Here is a 21,378-nt window from a genome sequence, read left to right as displayed (position 1 = left end):
TGGGCTTAAATCAATCAGGCTTGTCTAGACAACTCAAAAAAGGTTTTGAAAAATATACAGTAAGCGTTGTTAAATTTATATATTAATATGTATTTTGGTTTTTAGAAAACTTAAAATTCTTTTAATTAGTAATTTATAATCTGCCGCCAGCCTTGGAAACCCATTTCCGTGAACTGGAGGAGCTGGTTGCCCTTAAATTGTGAGCGTAACAGTACTACAACCATCGACCAGATCCTGCTTCACCTGCTTCTTGAATTCTTTTCTTGCCATTTCAATTTCAATTCAACTAGTGAAGCTAAAGAGTTACAGTTTATCCAATTGAACTTGCCTTTCCAGATTAATTTTAGGAACAAGTTGTTAAACACATCAAATCATGTACAAGATGAGGGAAGTTGTCTAATACCCAATAGGTGTAACTTAATTAGCAACACACAATAAGTTAATAGAAAAACGATCGGAGTTCGATTATTGCACTTAAGAAGAAATAAGAAGTCCAAATCAAGTGATTAGTATCAATACTATCAGAGCAGTTACATAACCGCAAGAGTAACCTTTTTTATGGCTTAAATATATAAAAAGAAATTAAACATAAAAAGTTCAAACAAACGAATTTGATCTTCCCTTACCATAATGGAGTAGGAAGAGGGGGCCAAAAGAAAACGAAAGATCACCGAACGTAATACAAATATATAATTATGAGTATATGGGTACAAGCCACATGATTATGAATATGTAAGGAGCCATAAAAAGATTAAAAGTTATTAAAAAGGACAAAGCAACAGCATGTGAAGGGAACATATATAATATATTTTGCCAGGTGAGCATCTAAAGCGCCAACACGTGCCTTGACCTTTGTTAATGTGAATCTCAAATCCTCTATTGCCACCTGGATTCATCCATAATAAATCCAGAGAGAGCAATCTTAAGTCTCTCACAAGTTCACAACAGAATCTATGATTGCTTTCTGCATGTTAGTTATTCTCACACCCCAAAAAACAAACTCAACAGAGACTAGTTACAAAATTCTCAATGAATCAATAATGCTGTCACAATTTTCACAAGGGCAATGAAGAACGACAAAGAAAAACCAATTCAAGTTAGAAACCTCTTGTCCGTCTCCTCGGGTCCTCAATCATACATATTCCTATATAATCTGAAATGCACAAGCTTTCATACACATGACGACCCACCAGGCAAAATCAGATTGGTGTCAACAGAGATTCCTTTGTAAATAAAGATAAAGGAATTTGACCCCACTATACAGCTAAACTAGTTAGACTTGCCAGTTATGGAAGACAAGTTTAACTTGATCTAGTTCGCCGACCATGGTTTACATAATCCTAAGGCATTTTCAATCATCTATGACTCCAACCAACATCTCAGCAATCCAGGAGCAATTCAACAATCATCAATTCTCTCTACCTCTTCATGGTCGATCTTTAAGATCAACTAATCTGTCATCAAACCCATATACATATAACAAAAAGATATTTTGATATACCAATTTCTAAATATAGCAGCAAGGGACATCAGTTACGAGACAAAGATTATAACTAATTCGAAAGTAGAATAACTAGGATAGTTTGACATACTAATTTCTAAATATAGCAGCAAGATATTTTTTGATCATTACCTTTGAAACTTAAGTTCCCTGTGGATGAGCATTACGCTGAGTAAAATTGGGATCAGTGCTAAGCACAAGTGTTCCAAAGAATGTCCACTGATAATGTAGTTATTTACATGGTACAGTTTCCTGTCGGTAGCACCTTCAAATTTTGCTAGCAGATAAATCCCTGTGCCAAAAGAGTTCAGGCTTCAAAGCATATCCACAACAATTAATAGAATAGAATATGGTCATTTCTTAACTTTTATATCCTCGATTCATACGCTAACATCTGCTTTATTTTCTTAAAAATGTGCATGATTCAGGAACTGAGCACATTTTGGGGTGATGGGTTATAAGTGAAGAATGTTTCAACTTTCACAGGACTAAAACCGCTGACATCGAAGAGGTGGTGAACTTCAGACATCAAGATGCATGCCTCAAGTATAATGGTGAACTTTGTCCAATATAATCAAAGCACGGCATTTCCAATTAGAGATAAAAGTATAATGGATACACTGAAAATGGTGGCTTCCAAAAATATGTAACCATGGAAGTTGCACTTCATAAATGATTATCTGTTCCAGAGAAGAAGGTCTACTAATGAAAGTACAATCAAGTCTCAAACCTTTAAAACTATAAAAGTGGACAGAGCATCAATATGGTGTTGGCATGCCCTGAAACCTACATCATTTTTAGGTACACATCAAATCAGGATCGGAAACTATATTCCAAACTGCACAATTGTCAAAGCAACTCCATTACTCTTCGTCCTTCTCATGACATGCAACATCTTTGATAAGATTTCTATATTCTTCTTTGCATAATTGAGCAGAATATCTTAACATTAAAATCTTTGATAAGGTTCTGTTTGTAATATCTTCTCAATAAGTACTTATAGAAGAAGAAAATATGAAGAAAAAAAGAATTGAGCTTCTCTCATAAGCAAAATGAATTTATGCGCCATATAGTTTTTGGAAAAGTCAGATGAGAGAGTCTTATAAAAGTTAAGTACATAAGTTGTTTTAGCTTATGGGAGAAGCTCAATTCATTTTACCTTTTTATTTTATTTTAATTTCTTCCAAGTGTTTGTGGAAAAGTTGATCCAAATAAGACCTTAATCAAAGAAAAGACAGTCTTCCTTTATCCCAACGAAACAGTACACAAGAAATCTAACCAGTTTATCATTAAAAACCTACAGTTTCCATTCAAAGACAAAATCCTTAAAGGTATCCACTATCCACTACTAAACATCAGAACTATAGCCAATGCAACTATCAATGGAATGAAAAATTGACAACTTTCTTTCTTATATCAAACAATCAAAAGATTGTGAGATATCCACATAAACTCAGTAAACAGATAATGTATCTCAAAAGCTGTCAATGGCATAAGGTTTACTTCTTCTATTACAGTCTTCTATCCCTATTACTAACTTCGTTAGAGCAATGACAGTAGGTCCCAAAACAGATATCATCATAAAAAGATAAATACTAAGCAAAGTTTTAGTTTTCTAGTGAACAAATATATCCTAGGCACTCTCCCTTAATGATACACTGACACAATAAACTCTTATTCATTAAACATTTAAAATTTACACAAACAAATAATTTTTCAGCTCAAAAGCAGGAACAAGCAATCACATAGAAACTTTGTTCAGCAAAATAAAAAAAAATTACAAAATTCAGGGCTTACCTGTAGAAATAAACCAATATCTTGAGTGAGTATATTTGGAGCGGTACAAGACTGCTATTACTGGAATAGCTAGAGGCAGAGTCAACTGGAACATCATGCAGAACCGAATATCATTATAAATTCTGCAACCAACTAGCAGACAGAATTCAGCATAAAATTTGGCTACTTCAGCACCTTCACTTGATGCATGGGAATTCCAAGGCAGAATAAGCATGAGTTGAAAAAATAAAAAACTAACCGTTCATAAACTACACATAGAAAGGCAGCAAGATTGAGTGCAAACATACAACACAGTCCAATCCTCTGGCCCAATCTCTCAACAACCAAGCTAGACAAAAGTGAGGAGAAGGCCACCATCATCTGCCAGTGACAAAACCAGTGAGCTTAACAACGGAAAAAGAGAGACAGAATAAGGAGTGATCCCACTTGATTACAACTTGCAAGAAGAGTATTTTGAGTATTGAGATGAGTTAATAGAATCAGAAAGCCGGTAAAGTGTCACGGTATCATCCATTTTGAAAACAATAAAGCAATTGGAGTATGGTAAAGGAAAAGAATCACAGAATACAAACTGACCGGTAAAGTGTCCCACAACACACGATGGTCATCGGGCTTCAAATGGTAATAAGCAGAGCCAAAAGCCACACCTGCTATTCCAGCATAGAACAGTGCCCATGTCCAAACCTCTCCTTGGGAACTGCAACAACACAACACAACAATGCCAGTTAACGGTTGATGAAAAGGAAAAAACAAATTTTTTTACACAAGAACCGAAACCTTATGTTGAAGACACCTCCTTCCAGGGCAAGCACAAGGCCCAGAACACCCACAACTAAAAACGGGAAATTTGTCATCACATTCAACGTGTTGGGTACTCCTGGAGAATCTAAAATCATCAGAAAACATCAAAACGAAATTCACACAAAAACTTATGATCTTGTAAGCAATGTGGGTGGTTACCGAGAAGATTGCGCATGTCAACGAATTGGTGGTGCTTGGGAGAGCGAGGGATTCTGGGAGTGAAGAAGATTAAGCACATGCAACAAAGAAACGTTGCTCCCCATATGCGACTTGTCGTCCACCTTCTGCATTGTCGATTATTCGGCTTCGCCACCCAACCTAAACCCATCATTTTTTTTCCTTTTCCTCTTTCTCACTTTTATTTTTTTGTAACGTTGTAAAAGGTTTTGTTGAAAACCCTTGGTTGGTTTTTTGGAGGTTTGGAAAAGGTGCCTCTTTCTGTCTGGACACCGAACAGAACAGTGTCCCTCTGCGAAAAGGAAATTTGTCGTTTGTTTGGGTTTTGGGTTTGAGTTCGGTTGTGATTTTGATTTGACTTGCTAGTTCCTTTGCAAATTAATAAAAAAGAATGCTCATGCGAATGCAAATTAATAAAAAAGAATGCTCATGCTCGTTTTGATTCATTTCATTTCATTTAGGTAGGTCCCACGTGGCTATGAAATCAAGTATTACAGCATTTCTAATTTGGCTGTCACTGTATAACGTATAAGCCGTAGTGTGTTTGTTTTATCCGTTCTCACACTTTCCCATGCACCTCAACGTAACGTATAAACATGAACTACGGGTTCTTCGTTAGAGCCCGTTTACTGAACCGAATAAGCCCAAACTATGGAAGGTGTAACTCTGCCTCGTAGGCAATTGCTTCCTGCACCCTATTTTTGCTTCCTGCACCAAAAATGTTTTAAAATTCTCATGTTCCCTCCCTTTATTACAAAATGGACATTTCGGAAGTAGTGTATCCCTATTGCAGAATACGACAATTATTATATTTCAAAATAGGTGTTCTAGAATAGATTTTTAGATTACTTATTTCTATTATGAAATTGTTTTTGTGGAATATCATTTTCAACTATAATTAGGTGATGATTTCCACGACTAATTATGTTTTACAACTTGGAAGCAAGGTGTGATTCGGATATCAAACTCTGTTGCTAATGGGTCGCGATCTCCATCGGTGGCAACAATTTGATCACGTGCAAAGCTCAAAACCACAGGGTTGCAACCTTAGAGCTCAAGTCTTAGGTTTGATGGGTGCCACAACTAGGATCATGACAAAAATGACGAATTGGAATATGAATAGAATGAAGAGCGAAAGTTGCTACCAAAGTTTATTTAGGAAAAGCATATGAAAAAATCTAAAAGAAAGATTTATAACCTAAAATATAGATCTGAGAGTTGATCACACATAAAGAAAGTATTAACACTATATGATGTTTGTTAAAGTAATTTGTAAAAGGTATGATGGCATCTCCAAATTTTGCATCTGATGATTAAAAGATGGGAATCGCAAATCATTGCCAGGTGGGGCGATAGACAGCCGCGGTAGGGAAACATTGTCTCCATGTGCGAAGGGGTGATGGTTTGGTCATGGTTCCACGCCTACCACATTACCAGCGTGGCATCGCACAGTTGCTCTTTATCATTTAGTACCAAGAGTACTGTTCAGTCACGGTTGTTGTAGTTGCCTCTGACTTAGAGAGAGAAAATGGCTTTGATATGGAAGAGAATGCTTCCTCCACCGAAGCTCTCACCAGAAAGCTGGACGAGATTCTGACCGAGACGGAGAATGATGCCGGACAATTCTGTTTCAAAGAAGAAACGGTAGAAAAGTTCATGCAAGAGCTTTACAAAGAGATCATCGCATCCCCACCAACGCCGTCAAATGCGGTGCAGGTGCAAAATGACTCTGTGGGGCTTCAAGTTGTTATCGGTGAAGACAAGACAGATGAAGGGCATTTCGACGAGGATGACTGGCTTGCAAGGGTGCTTCGTTGGGGTCAGGTCCTCCACACTAGTCACTGCTTTTGCTTTTGATTTTAACAACAAAAATGAGATCATATCCTAGCTGGTACATCTACCTGCTCCAATATTATGTTAATTATCCTTCCTTCTTTACCTCTAATGAATATATATATATATATATATATTTATTGTAACAAGAAAATGCAAAGTTTTAAACTAAATAACAAAATAATATTGACCAAAGTAATTTAAGAATAACATGAATCGATAATACAATATAATATATAATCAGTATAAAGAAAAATAATTTAAGAGATAAATTTTTAATTAGATTAAAACGCGTAAACGTTATTTCTAGAAAAAAAAATATTCACGGGTAAAATATGTCTGATTGCGCTTACACCAATACTCTTACTCTTACAAATATAATTTTTATAAGGAAGGGAAATAAAAAAGTTTAGAGGAAAAAAAAAAACAAAATCTTTGTCTATTTGTTTGTTAGAAGAGGAGAGAGATATATAGACATAGATCTACTTTGTGCAACAATAAAAAAATCTTACAATAAAACTATATGATCTTGGAAACTAACAGCGGTGCATGCCAGAACAAACCTGTAATAAACTCCATTGACCCATTAAAAACAAAAATCTTAAAAGATAGGAATTCTAATTTTACTTAATAGATTTTAAAACAAATATTTTATTTTAACAAAACAGAATTAATATAACTAATATATTTTTATAAATTTTAAATTATAAAACAAATATTTAGTAACATATATGACTTCCTTTTACAATCTCCTTAAATTAGTTTCTTAATCTTATTTTTTATTTTTCAGTCAAGCAGCTGAACAATAAGGACTGCTGATGAGCCCATCTAATTTCAAAATATTAATATCACTATATTGTCTCGTCGTTGTTAATTACTTAATGTTACTATGACGCTCAAGTCTCCTTAAAAATTATGAAGTTTTGACATGGCTATATTTCAGTCTTCGAAACAGTATGTTGCTTCTTTCCTCAGATGTTTCTGGGCAACGAAATTCCGAAGGCTCATCAAGACTCAACCGTTTAGTTCTCAAATGAAAAGAAATTCTGCATGTGCGCGTGACTTAAAAGTCAATTATAATTTATAAATTTATAATTGAAAATGTTCAACAGCATAGTTATATGGAAAATAATCGAAATATGTTGGACAATCATGGCTGCAACTTTTATGATATGAAAAAAGGCCAGTACACGCAATTAGGGAGTATTTTTTTCTCTGATTTTTATATGGACTTTTGGTAGGATGTTTGATTAAGGAATTAATCGATGAAAAATACTACATTTTAAATTTTTTAACAGAAAACATTTGTTAATAGTCTTAGCTAGGAGTATTGTTAGATAAAATTAGTTAGAAGTTGAAAAATTAATTTATTAAATTATAAGAGTTAAATAAAATTAACGGTTAAAAAAAGTTAAAAAGCATAATGATAAAAAATAATAAAATTATAATATATTTAAAAAATATAATAAAAAAATAATAAATATATTGATGATAAAAGTAAAAAAAAAATATAAAAAATTAAAAGTTAAAAGATAATATTTAAAAAACGATACTTTAATTAATAAAAAAAATTACTTGATAAACAGTTAAACAAAATTTTTAACTGATAAAAAAAATTAGTTAAAATATTTTACTTAACATAATTGATAAGTTATTTTTTGTATCTTCATAAAAAAAATCATTTTATAATTTAAAATTATGACCGTTATTTATAATCTCAATCTATAATTCATGTGACAATAAAAAATAAAAAAATATAATGATACCTATAAGCTATTTATCGTCTCCATGGGCACGCACGCTGCATTCACTTCACTGAGCGTAGGTGAGAGTAATTAATGGAGGAATCAGAATGGCACCAAAAAATACTAAGTTTCATAAATGAACCATTTATGACTTGTGCTTGTCAATTCATTTGATCCGATGTGCCTACACGTAAGCTAGTCTCACCATTTATAATCCTACATAAAAAAATGATACACGTGTCTCACCGCTTTGCTTACAGTGTTCAAGAATTATTAATAATATATACTTGTATCTTTTATAATTTACTTATCTTCTTAGAAAATCCTATGTCAACCACTCAACCGTGCCTTCACTTGTAATTTCTGACGTCTAAATGCTCTACTGATGATTGATGAATCACATTATTCTTAACTATTGAATATATCAGTAAAAAACAAAAAAAACAAAAAACCGATGAGATTGAATAGCGGATATTAGAAGTAACTTTTACCAAGTTTTGTAACTTAAGTTCTATAAAATAAGATTTCATAGCTTAGTCATAAATCCAATATCTAATATCTTCTAGGACTAATGTCTTTTAGAATCCATGTCTCCTAAAAAGGACTGAACCCATTGGGACCGATACTCCAAGTCTGTTCTAAAAGGACGGACCTTCCAGAATTAGAAGGCATTAGTCCTACTCCTTGGGGCATCGATTTTTTATTCTAGGGGCATTTAGAACTAAGCTACCAAATCTTATTTTTATACAAGAACTGAGTTATAAAATTGAATAAAATTAAACAGAAAATTATTCTTGAACATATTGTGATGTGTCTATATCTTGAAAGAAATATGAAAAGAGAAAATATAAATAATTAATAAGATTAATGATATGACGTAAAAAGAAAAGAAAAATAAACAATATTACTGGGGTATTTATAAATTTGAAATGTTCAAATATAACTACTCAAGTTAAAGACCAAATACCACTTTATAATTTTTAAGAAATTTTCTTAACATTGCAGCTAACTGATGTTCTGCTGTTTTTACCTCCTAAAAATAAAAATAGTATTTGTAATGGTGATCTAATGTAATCTTTCAACTATTTTATTTTGAGCTTAAAATAAAATAATTTAATGATTATGGGTCAATTTGTTTAAATTTATTTGTTGAAATAAATATTTATTTTAATAAAATAAGTATTTTTTTAGTATGTTTGACTAAACTATTTTTATTTCAAAAATAATTATTATTTACTTATTTTATGAAACAAATTCTATGTGTTTTTTAGAAAAATGTTTATTTTAAAATTATTTTTTTAACTTTAAACAAATTTATCCTATATTAGACAGAGTTAAAATATTAGAATATTATAATATTATCTATTATATCATTTATTTTTTATTTCTAATTCCCCAAGTTAAGATAGTGACACTTGTAGGATCGTCAATAGGAGTAATTAGGTTATAAAATTGTACTTCCCCTATCCTTTCATTATCAATTAAGAATATCGATCAATGTACAGTTTTTTTTTTTTATCTTTTCTTTAGCTTTAATGGTGGTTTACTCTAATTTTACAGTAGCATATTTGTAGCTCTATTAGCACCTGCACAATAACCAAAATTGCAAACACAGCATCCATGTTTCTGTTGCTGTGGTAATGCAGACAACCCCAATGAATGGCACAAGTTATCGCTCTTGGAGCAAAACTATGAGGCGAGCTCTTTATGACAAGAACAAATTTTAAGTTTATCACTGGTCCTCTTTAAATGCCTGATGAAAATGATGAATTGTTTGAAGCATGAAAAAAATGTAATGTAATGGTTCTGTATTGGATTTCTTGAACCCTTGCTCCTCCAATTACTCAATATTGTACATATAAAAAATGTTACCGATTTGTTGGATAATCTTAGAGATAGATTTTCTTAAGGGATATCACTTTAGACTTTCATATCTGTTGCAAGGAATTCATTCAATTAAACAATGTGAAATAGTTATGTCTAACTATCCCATTCATTACAAATTCTTTGGCATGGTTTAGACACTTTGCGACCTGATTTGGATTGTTCCTGTACAAACAAGTGCAGTTTGTGATATGTTGAAACTTGTGAAGAAGTATAAGGATGCAGAGCATGTTATATGTTTCCTTAAAAGTCTTGGAGATTCATATAACATTGCTAAGACACAAATCTTGTTAATGGAGCCATTGCCTTCTATTGACCATGTTTTTTGTCTTGTTCTTCAACAAGAGAGGCAATTGAATGGTACTATTCTTGGAGGGCCTGAGGTGCTTCTGAATTCAACCATTACAGGAAGAAACATTAGATGGAAGCAATCACAAGGGCAAGGAACTATCAAATGGCAGAGGCAAAGGTAAAGGCAATTAAAATAAAGTGAAAATCAATTCAATTAATTGAACTGATAATTACATTAATCGAATTTATTTTATAAAATCATATATTTTTTTCTTGAACTAATTCGAAAAGAAAAAAATTAATTTAGAATATGTTTTTTTCACACCCCTGCAGAGTACATTGTAGCTTTAACGTCATTTGCTGTAAGAAAATCCCTCCAATGTAAAGTTTTCCGCTTGGAACAGTGGTAGCTTAAAGACAAGTAGCTGGATCTGTGTCAGAACAGCAGAATAGGGAGGATGAATTCGGCCACAGATTGCAGTGTCATTTAGCCGAATACGTGCGTAACACTAACCATGGTCCATGACTCCATCGCCCCCTCTAAATTCAATGGTACCACTTGCATTAGGACACACTTACGTTGAGACAAAGTTAGGCCTCACCATCAGTAGTAACAGTTATCTAATCTTTTTGGCTTCAAGACATGGGAGTGATTAATTCATACGTAGCTAGCTTCCAGCTTCTTGATCTTCAAAGTTATGTCTGTAGATTAGCCCAGATTTAATTATCTGGTGAACCGTGAACGACATTATCAACCCCCTAATGAGTGGCGCCAAAAGTAAAGATAGAAAAGATTTATTAGATCGGTTGTATGACTGTTGTTTATGCACTTTTGTTGTTCCCTTTTATTCTTTGAGACCTAGCCACAAGACGTGGAAGAAAAAACAATGTGTCTATATGGCAAAAGGGTGTGGGGACTGAGAGGCTGTCTCTGCCACTGAGACTGCCTACTTGATTTTTTCTTTGGCAACACTAAGAAGTTACGGCTAATTTCATGGATATCTCTTCAGATCTGCAAAATCCTCACCACATTACTCAAAACTGAACAAATTTCATAAATTTTTCACAGCTAGCACACTACTAGAGGGCAGAGGCACGATTAATTATAATGGCAAGTTTTGGTAACAACTGTTCCTGCCATTAGAGTTTGAATACAGGAGGCAAAAAGCTCTCCGAGATAAATTTGGGATACATGAGTTTCACTTTGATATACTGTGTGTATATACTTTTACATAATTAATCAATTAAAAATTATTTTAAATACTTATTATAAAAATTCATAATCTATCATATATATTTGTCTAGATAGTTAGATATAAAAAAATTATATTTGCCAATGCATTATTAATTTTAACTAAACTGAACGTATAAATCAAGATTCAACTATCGAATACATACTTTCACAATAAGTTCACGTCAGAAGATCACTAAACATAGAGGTATATGTGACTTAGCACATATTTTTTATGTTTTTTTTATCGGTCAAATATTAATGATTAATTTTTATTAATGAGAAAAATTAAATCCATGTCACAAAATATCTCTCCTCCATTCTTTTTTCATTACTAAACAAATCTTATAACCCCAGTCATCAATATGTCCTAAGTCGAAGTTAATTTTGACAAAGTTTAGAAATTAAACTAGATTTATTTTGAGAACATATTCAGGTTGTATTTCGGGTTTATCCTATCCAGTCCGGAAGTTCAATATTCTTTTAAAATGTATAATTTTTTAAAGTAGTTATATATTAATAATACAATTTTTTATTTGATAAATAATGTTTTATATGTTATGATATTATATTAATATTAATATTATTTATCTCGAAATATATCCTAAAAATATATCTAAATTTATATACATTTCTTTAATTTTATTATTTAACTATACATAATATAAATATTAATATATTAAATTCACAAATCGAGTTAACTCAATTTTTTCTTAAATATTTCATGTCTTAATCCGATCAAATTCAAGTTTAAATAAGTGATTATAACAAAATTTATTGTCAAGCAAGAGCAAATTAAAATCATACCGTACCCTTACTATAAACAATATTCAGAGTGCTCAAGTAATAAATTTTAAATATAATTATGTAATAAAATTCACATATAATGATATAATAAATCAATAAAAAATCCACATATAGAAATTAAACTAGATTTCATTCACTCTCATAATTTAAAATTTATAAATATATTACTTTTATTTTAACATATTTATTTTAGATTTTCTTAAGATTTTAACACTTTATTAAGTTTGTTTTAATACCTCTAAATTATTATGCAACGATCATATTTATTTTTAATGGTCATATTTTATAAGGATTCTATCTCTATATATATCTCTTTTCTCATCTTTACAAAACACACCTCATCTCTTTCTTCAGGAGCCCAATTAGAATTTCTTACTCATACAATAAAGGTATTTTTTCTTTAAGAATAACATTTATGCGCTTCAATCAAATTATTTAATTCTTTTTCTTGATTTAATTTTTTCTTATACTTATTATATTGTATATTATAATGCATTATTCTTGTTAATTAAATTTATTTTGCTACCGTTATTTTATTATTTAATTTAAGACCGTGCATAAAAGAGTTGTCCTAAGTAATTTCTTTTCCCTTCATTTATCTAATTAGCACTAGATAACTATATTTTGTTGCTTGTCACATTTTTTACATTGGATACTTTGTGTTTGTGGTTCTACTTAATATATAGCTAGTTATTAAATAAAATTAAATAACAAGCTAGCAACATCTTGGTGATGCAGTAACTTTGCAATGCCTGCGACATTCGACAGAGGAAGGCAAGAAGGGCAATGGCAGAAGCTGCAAATGGTTTTGCTCCTTCCGTGAATTCATCTTCTCCAAAGACCAGAGTGCATAACAAGGAAAAGAAGTCTCGTGCAAACCATTTTGCACGATTCAGGAATAAGTGCAAGGCAAACACTAGTACTAGTACTGCTGCAGGAACATCTCAGTAGGAGAAAGTGAAGATTGATTTGAAGGATTTTGTTATAATTTTGAGGGATACTCGGCTTTGAAGCAAGTGTTTTCAATGGATGAAGTAGCTGAGGCGGCGCTGCTTCTAATGGATTTATCTTGTGGCCTTGTTTACCGCTGAGAACAATATTTCTTCCATGGATTTCCCACTGATAATTTAATAATAGAGAAAAATGATATGCACTACCAATCAACTATAAATTATTAATTTATAAATTTTGATAATTTAAAATTAACTAAATAAAATAAATGTTTTCATATTTTTTATTGTTCTGTGGATAAATAAAAAGTCATGAGTTTAATTTTTAATAAGATGTTTTATATTTGTTACTTATTTTAAAAAATAAAAAAAATTAAATATCTGAATTTAAAAATATAAAATTAAATTTATGAATTTGAAATGATAAGAACACTAAAATAGAAATGAATGAAAATAAATTTGGGGTGAATGTATAATCGGACTGTCAGGATTGTCCATATTCACCGGATTTGACATAACGTAAATACTGTCTGAAGTCTGAACCAAGAATCAAGATCTCCTAATCCGACTGCGATGGTTCCCATGTTTTTTTTCTTGTACCATGCCCTTTCAGTCTCACCCACAATTCACTGATCAAAGTCCCTTATTTAATCAACTTACTAATCTCGCACCAAACCAAACCACTCATTTGGATCCATGGCAATGTTTTCTTTCTAGACAGTGACACTGTCACATCACATTCTTTTCATTCATACTCACCAACCACCAGATCTCAATACCTTAAATATTTATTTACACTCTTGATTTTTCCACGTTCGCATTCATGGAACGTGCACGGAGGCTAGCAAACAGGGCGATTCTGAAGAGGCTAATTTCTACGGCGGGGGATAATTCCCATTCCCTTTTAAGACCCAAACCAGAGAACTCGATCTTAGGAAGCAACAGAAAACTCTCACACTATGTCCCATCTCGATCCATTTCCCTGGCAGCACTCAAGCCGAGCGATTCATTCCCTCGGCGCCACAACTCCGCCACCTCCGAGGAACAAACCAAGATGGCCCAGACATGCGGCTTCGACACCCTCGACTCCCTCATCGACGCCACCGTCCCCAAATCAATCCGTCTGAGCGACATGTCGTTCAGCGTCTTCAACGAGGGGCTAACGGAGTCCGAAATGATGTCGCACATGAACAGCCTAGCGTCGAAGAACAAGTGCTTCAAGTCGTACATCGGGATGGGATACTACAACACGCACGTGCCGCCCGTGATCCTTCGCAACATCATGGAGAACCCCGCGTGGTACACTCAGTATACTCCTTACCAGGCCGAGATATCTCAGGGCCGTCTCGAGTCCCTCATGAATTTCCAAACCGTGATCTCAGATCTCTCCGCTCTTCCAATGTCCAACGCTTCGTTACTCGACGAAGGAACTGCGGCCGCTGAAGCAATGTCCATGTGTAACAACATTCACAAGGGAAAAAGAAAGACTTTTATCATTGCCAATAATTGTCACCCTCAAACCGTTGATGTTTGCGTCACCAGAGCTGCTGGTTTTGGTATTAAGGTTGTTACCGTGGATGTTAAGGATGTGGATTATAAATCCGGTGATGTTTGTGGGGTGCTTGTTCAGTATCCGGGGACTGAGGGTGAGGTTTTGGACTACGGGGAGTTTGTGAAGGAGGCTCATGCGTATGGAGTCAAGGTTGTTATGGCGACGGATTTGTTGGCTCTGACTGTGCTGAAGCCTCCAGGGGAAATGGGGGTGGATATTGTTGTTGGGTCTGCTCAGAGGTTTGGGGTTCCCATGGGGTATGGGGGTCCACACGCCGCGTTCCTCGCCACGTCACAAGAGTATAAGAGGATGATGCCTGGGAGGATCATTGGGGTAAGTGTTGATTCTGGTGGAAAGCCAGCTTTGAGAATGGCAATGCAAACTAGGGAGCAACATATCCGGAGGGACAAGGCCACCAGCAACATTTGCACTGCTCAGGTAACATAATAACACCCTGATTCCTCATCCTGATTGATTTGGTCTAATCAAATTTTAGTTTGGAAAATTATAAACCAATGCCCCTTTTTGGGGTGTAATGGCAGGGGGGGGGGGGAAAGCACGAAAAAGAAGATTTAAAAATATAAAGTGACAGATATGATAACTGATATAACCAGAAAGAAAAAATAAATAAAATGTAAAGAGAAAAAGTGACAAATTTAATAACATAGCAGGAAAGAAAGAAAGAGAGAGATGAGATGAAAATGAGATAAGACAATACTCAACCTCCATCCCATTTTGGGATGGATTTTGGTGGTAAAAAGAGACACAAAAAAGGGGAAAAAAAACAAAGAAAAAATGCTAGATGTAACAAGTAATGTGATAGGAAAGGAAAAAAGTAACGGGAACAAAATGGAGTGGAAACATAGAAGAGAAAGTGTGTGTATGTTTATAATAACTTGGTTTTATTTTATCATTGGGGTGACTTGTGGCGTGCAAAAAAACTGCTAAAAGATTTTTCATTTCTAAATTTTCACTTTCTATATTGTTTCAATTCGTTTTTGTTTGACTAGTCTGTTGGGAATGGACTTGTCCTTGTGTTAGGTCATTCCGGGAACCATGTTTTGGTCTTGTTTGAGTTGGTTGGTTTTGTTTGATCATTGTTGTTTCTGATCAGGCACTGCTTGCAAACATGGCTGCTATGTATGCTGTATATCATGGACCCGAAGGACTTAAAACCATTGCCCAACGGGTTCATGGTCTTGCCGGGGTGTTTGCTCAGGGATTAAAAAAACTTGGAACCGTGGAAGTTCAGGACCATCCATTCTTTGACACTGTGAAAATTAAGACTGCCAATGCCCATGCAATTGCTGATGCTGCTCGCAAGAATGAAATCAATTTGCGGGTTGTTGATGGGAACACTGTGAGTGTTGCTTTTTGTTGCATCAAATCAACTGAGTTTGTTCTCATTTCTTTGGTTTATGGAGCTTGGTTGTTTTTCAGATCACTGTTGCCTTCGATGAAACAACCACCTTGGAGGATGTTGATAATCTTTTCAAAGTTTTTTCTGATGGCAAGCCTGTAAGACTTGTTACATGTACCATGCTGTCAATTATGTCATTGCTCATTATCTCAAGGCCATCTAAAACATCAATTAATTCGTATGCAGGTCTCCTTCACAGCTGCATCTCTTGCCCCAGAAGTTCAGACTGCAGTTCCTTCTGGACTTACTAGAAACAGTCCTTATCTGACACACCCTATCTTTAACACGTATATCCCTTTGCTCATAAGTTCAATCACGTGATTATACCGTGGAAGCTTACGTGAATTCCATTTGCTCTTAAATAGGTACCACACTGAGCATGAGGTTCTCAGGTACATTCATAGGCTTCAATCAAAAGATCTTTCATTGTGCCACAGTATGATCCCGCTGGGATCTTGTACAATGAAGCTGAATGCTACAACTGAAATGATGCCTGTGACATGGCCTAGCTTTGCTAACATTCACCCTTTTGCACCAATTGAACAGGCTCAAGGTTATCAGGTATGTACAAGGCTGAATAAAATTAAAGTTCTTTTTATACAGGAAAATATGGGATAAATGTTTTTTGGTGTCTAAACAAGCAAATCTGGTACCAGGAAATGTTTGAAAATTTGGGTAAACTGTTGTGTACAATCACCGGGTTTGACTCCTTCTCTTTGCAACCTAATGCTGGTGCTGCTGGAGAATATGCTGGACTGATGGTTATTCGTGCATATCATTTGGTATGGTGACTTCAGTCATTATTATGATTTCTATTTTGCTGTTCAACCAGTAACAGATTATCTCAATTCTGTGTTTTGTGTGTTTCCCTCTTGCTGCATGCAATGCTTTCCCCTACATTACTGCTTTTGGTAATATATACTTGAAATTTTTGTGATACTTTCTTCTTTTGGCAATTGGACACACTATAGGCAAGAGGAGACCACCATCGCAATGTCTGCATTATACCCGTCTCAGCACATGGTACAAATCCTGCCAGTGCTGCTATGTGTGCAATGAAAATTGTATCTGTTGGAACTGATGCCAAGGGAAACATCAATATTGAAGAGTTGAGGAAGGCTGCTGAAACACATAAGGACAACCTAGCTGCTCTTATGGTACAACTTGCGTTGCTTCCTATATTCGAATTTTACTTGCATTATTTGGATAACCTGGAATTTGGAGGAAAGGGGTGTTTCCGACTTGGCCATTTTTTTTTTAAATATTCATTTTTGGTGGTTTTGATTTAAATTATAGGTAACATATCCTTCAACCCATGGTGTTTATGAAGAAGGTATTGATGAGATATGCAAGGTTATTCATGATAACGGAGGTCAAGTATATATGGATGGTGCTAACATGAATGCACAGGTTTGTTTCTTATGAATGCTCATCTTTACATCCTATGTAAATCTTCAATCATATTGCCATGCAAAACTAGGAACTATACAAACTGCTGTTTTGTTGTTGCTGTTCTGTATCATAGTATATCATTTTGGTCTGCAATTTAATATTTTGTGCCTAATTTTCAAATGAGGTTAATATTTACAGGTGGGACTTACAAGCCCAGGTTGGATTGGAGCAGATGTTTGCCATCTGAATCTCCATAAGACATTTTGCATCCCTCATGGAGGAGGTGGCCCTGGCATGGGTCCTATTGGAGTAAAGAAACACTTGGCACCATTTTTACCATCACATCCAGTGGTAATAATTTTTGTTATGAGTCACATTATCTATGACATGCATACATTTTTTAGTTGCACACTAATTAGAACTAACATTTTTCTCACTGAAAAATTTATCTGTAACATCCTTGAAACTGGATGACATTGTTTTCTTTCCACCTCACACATATGCTCGAGATCCCTAGCAGTAACAGTAGTGTTCTTGTATAATAATATCTTTGTTTCCTTCATAATTAATTATCTGTTACCATATTTGAAGGTTTCCACTGGTGGCATTCCTGCCCCCGGCAAGTCACAACCACTTGGTACCATTTCTGCTGCACCATGGGGCTCAGCACTGATATTGCCTATCTCATACTCTTACATAGCCATGATGGGTTCTAAAGGACTCACCGAAGCATCAAAAACAGCCATTTTGAATGCAAACTATATGGCAAAACGATTGGAGGTTTGTGCAATGTCATAGATTGATTGCTTGTGTTTCTTTAACTTGCAACTTTACTTATACTTCTAAGTTTTACAGAATCATTACCCTGTTCTTTTCCGTGGGGTCAATGGAACAGTTGCTCATGAGTTCATTGTTGACTTAAGAGGCTTTAAGGTAGGTTCAATTGATCATTGTGGTTGTTTTTTCAACCAATCAGGATTATTCATATTCTGCTCAATTGTAAGCTATTTCAATGGTAGAATACTGCTGGGATAGAGCCTGAAGATGTTGCAAAGCGTCTTATGGACTATGGCTTCCATAGTCCGACAATGTCATTTCCTGTGCCCGGCACACTCATGATTGAACCAACTGAAAGTGAAAGCAAGGTATGATTACAATCCAGAAACGAGTGACCTCTTTTCTTTGTACTTTCTATCATGTAAAATTTTCTTTAATTCAACTAAAAATCATTGCAGTCCGAGTTAGACAGGTTTTGTGATGCTCTTATTTCCATTCGACAAGAAATTGCTGAGATTGAGAAAGGAAAGGCTGACATTAACAACAATGTTCTAAAGGTATGTGAGACTATGAGTTAGTTTCTTGGCTCTTTGGTATTATTCTCCATTAACATGATATAAGAAACAGATGACTACTTTATTGTTGAGCTTTGTTATACTTATACCGCTGAATTCATATTTTTATTTACAATTTCGATCTAGTTTGAGTGATTATCTAAAATATTATGCAGTGTGCTCCTCATCCACCACCAGTGCTCATGGGAGATGCATGGACAAAACCATACTCTCGAGAATATGCAGCCTTCCCAGCTTCCTGGCTCCGTGTTTCTAAGTTCTGGCCTTCCACAGGTATGACATGATTCTTTCATAATTAACCTACCACATTATCCTCTACTGTAAGGCTATTCTCTAAAGATGGTGTGAAATTTTTTACTTTAATTTAATTCTTAAAATTTTCACCTTCTTTGTGGGGATACGGATTGATTCTAAATGCCATTAAACTGTGGCATATTAATAGTACTCATTCTAATTTTCACTTATTGTGTTTGACAATTAATTAGACTAATAAGTGTAAAATGTTGCTGGGTGTATTAGGACGTATTGATAATGTGTACGGTGATCGCAACCTCGTTTGCACACTTCTCCCAACATCACAGGCTGTTGAAGAACAAGCTGCTGCAACGGCCTAATGTTTCTTCCATTGACAAGTTATTTTCATTTTTAAATTGTACATAAACTCTTCCTATCATTCAGGCGTTGCTGCTCGACCTTTGCTTCATCATATCATAATGATGATAATGTAAGTTTCATTCAACCATAGAACCATACCCAAACACAATAAAGAAAGGTATCCAAAAAAGAAATAAACGGTTGTGACTTGTGTCCAATGCGGTATACTCCTGCTTTTGGATTTTATAATTATTTTATGGATGATAGAAATATTAATTAAAGAACATTTAATATAGAAAAAAAAACTAAGTTATACACCTACAATATAAAATAATTTTATAATGTTATTCAATTAAAAAATTATTTTAAAAATCATATCAACAGTGATTTATAATTAAATGATAGTATATCAGCGTTAAACTCTTAACATATCTTCTTTAAACGTTTTTCATTTTAACAAAATATTAAATGTTTCCTTTTTATTTTACATATTCTAGTTTTTTTCAAGGTTAAATTAATATGCGGATTCTTAAATTATTTTAAAAGTCATATTAAAGATGATTTATAATTAAATGATAATGTAAAATTATTATCAGCATTGAACTCTTAATATATCTTCTTTAAATGTTTTTAATTTTAACAAAATATTAAATGTTTCCTTTTGTATTTTACATACTCTATTTTTTTTTCAAGGTTAAATCAATATGCAAATTCTTGAATTTTTTTCCAATTAAATCCCTGAACTTATATATTTTTCAATTAGTACTTCAAACTGTTTTAAGATAGGAATTCAATAGATTCTAAACTTTTATTTCCTGCTTTATATAAAGCAAAAATAAAGAAAAATTAATCAATTTTTAATTTATTAACTAAAAGAGAAGTTTTTTTTTTCTTTCTAATATGTTTAGTTTTTTTAATTTTATTATCAAAGTCACATTTAATACAGTAATAGTTTTCTCAGTTTATTTTTTTTCATATATTCATTAAATACAATATTTATTTACTGGACATGTTATTAAAAATATTTCATTCTTCTAACTATTCTATTCATGTTTTTTGGATTCATTTCTATTATATTCATGTTTGAAGACTCTTTTATTTTGTGAATACAAAAAAAAAATTATTTTCAATTAATGTATGTTTTAAATTTGTTACCTGAAGTATGATAATGTTACAAAGAGTTCGAGTTTACAGGCACTCCGTCAAAAAATCTTGAAATTGTAATTTTTCCTTTGCTTAAATATGTGTTTTAATCATTTAAATTTGAGGTCTAACTTATTTAGTTTCAGAATTAAATTTTACATTTTTAGTCTCTTAAATTTACAAAATAATTTTAGTCTTTCTTGCTGCTAAAACCTATTATAAATCGTGCATCCAAATCACAAAAAATCAATAAAAAGACTAAAAAAAATATTTTACTAATTTGAAAGACTTAAAATGCAAAGGACTAAAAAAATATCCCCAATTTAATGGACTAGATACTTAATTAATCTTTTTTCATCCAATTAAAAATTGAGGATGTGACTTATTCCAGCAACAAGAAATGGATATTTATGTCTCGAAAAAAGTAGTTGTCCCGAAATCATCTTAGCGAGTCATTTAGTTTTGGTGATTAGTTTTTCTTTTAGGGAAAAATTGCCTATTAGGGGCTGATTATTTGGTGTACAAATGAGGGTTGAAGACAAGTAGACAACCCCCTTAAAGTTAAAATTCTTCGACACATACAGTAAATGCATATGATAGGGCAGGATGCAGGATTTGTTGATATTGTTTGTTTGATTATAATTTACATCTCGATGAGCAAGCGACAACATTGTGAGAGCCTGAGAGGTTAATTGTTTTTAAGAAGATTTTTTCTATTGTTGTTGTCCAATATAGTGTGAGTATTTCTTGTTCTTGAGGTAAAAGTAAAACACATGTAAACATAGTTTGATCTCTATGAATATTTTTGTTTGAAGAGCTCAAACTTACAAGCACAAAAACAGAGAATCTTGAAATTGTAATTCAACATTCAATTAAAAATCTTGAAAATTTCAGGGTGGGGTAGCTGA

The 21,378-nt window shown here is 33.4% G+C and overlaps 2 protein-coding genes across 6 annotated transcripts; one reads left to right on the top strand and one right to left on the bottom strand.

The window, feature by feature from the left end:
- Positions 1-660: 660 nt before the first annotated feature.
- Positions 661-4,636, bottom strand: LOC114414820. 4 transcript variants are annotated; one of them, XM_028379253.1, is made up of 7 exons: positions 4,259-4,636; positions 4,076-4,184; positions 3,875-3,995; positions 3,537-3,658; positions 3,299-3,420; positions 1,634-1,793; positions 661-886 (listed from the first exon to the last, which is right to left on the bottom strand). In XM_028379253.1, the coding sequence occupies exons 1-7, from the start codon at positions 4,428-4,430 to the stop codon at positions 877-879; spliced, it is 816 nt and encodes a 271-aa protein (XP_028235054.1). In that variant the 5' UTR covers positions 4,431-4,636; the 3' UTR covers positions 661-876. The 4 variants fall into 4 exon arrangements, with proteins under 4 accessions (XP_028235054.1, XP_028235052.1, XP_028235053.1 ...); XM_028379251.1 differs by having other exon boundaries at positions 661-1,454; positions 4,259-4,635; XM_028379252.1 differs by having other exon boundaries at positions 661-1,454; positions 4,076-4,175; positions 4,259-4,633.
- Positions 4,637-13,515: 8,879 nt separating this feature from the next.
- LOC114414819 (glycine dehydrogenase (decarboxylating), mitochondrial-like) lies at positions 13,516-19,545 on the top strand. 2 transcript variants are annotated; one of them, XM_028379249.1, is made up of 15 exons: positions 13,518-15,007; positions 15,684-15,929; positions 16,010-16,087; positions 16,176-16,276; positions 16,355-16,550; positions 16,646-16,771; positions 16,961-17,146; positions 17,286-17,399; positions 17,580-17,732; positions 17,973-18,161; positions 18,237-18,314; positions 18,401-18,526; positions 18,617-18,715; positions 18,889-19,006; positions 19,253-19,545. In XM_028379249.1, the coding sequence occupies exons 1-15, from the start codon at positions 13,841-13,843 to the stop codon at positions 19,345-19,347; spliced, it is 3,072 nt and encodes a 1,023-aa protein (XP_028235050.1). In that variant the 5' UTR covers positions 13,518-13,840; the 3' UTR covers positions 19,348-19,545. The 2 variants fall into 2 exon arrangements, with proteins under 2 accessions (XP_028235051.1, XP_028235050.1); XM_028379250.1 differs by lacking the exons at positions 18,617-18,715; positions 18,889-19,006; positions 19,253-19,545 and having other exon boundaries at positions 13,516-15,007; positions 18,386-18,526.
- The last annotated feature ends 1,833 nt before the right edge of the window (positions 19,546-21,378 follow it).

This window comes from Glycine soja, chromosome 6 (assembly GCF_004193775.1).
Source record: "Glycine soja cultivar W05 chromosome 6, ASM419377v2, whole genome shotgun sequence".
Taxonomy (NCBI): Eukaryota; Viridiplantae; Streptophyta; class Magnoliopsida; order Fabales; family Fabaceae; genus Glycine; species Glycine soja.
The sequence above is the reverse complement of the archived record's forward strand: the minus strand, read 5'-3'. Positions and strand labels throughout refer to the sequence as shown.

Bases quoted from the DNA above. Each gene is read 5' to 3' on its own strand.
- LOC114414819 (XM_028379249.1), top strand. From the start codon at position 13,841: ATGGAACGTGCACGGAGGCTAGCAAACAGGGCGATTCTGAAGAGGCTA. The intron at 15,930-16,009 runs GTGAGTGTTGCT...GTTGTTTTTCAG, and splicing joins GGGTTGTTGATGGGAACACT to ATCACTGTTGCCTTCGATGA. The intron at 16,277-16,354 runs GTATATCCCTTT...GCTCTTAAATAG, and splicing joins ACACACCCTATCTTTAACAC to GTACCACACTGAGCATGAGG.
- LOC114414820 (XM_028379251.1), bottom strand. From the start codon at position 4,430: ATGATGGGTTTAGGTTGGGTGGCGAAGCCGAATAATCGACAATGCAGA. The intron at 4,185-4,258 runs GTAACCACCCAC...TGATGATTTTAG, and splicing joins TGACATGCGCAATCTTCTCG to ATTCTCCAGGAGTACCCAAC. The intron at 3,421-3,536 runs GTTAGTTTTTTA...AGTTGGTTGCAG, and splicing joins CTATGTGTAGTTTATGAACG to AATTTATAATGATATTCGGT.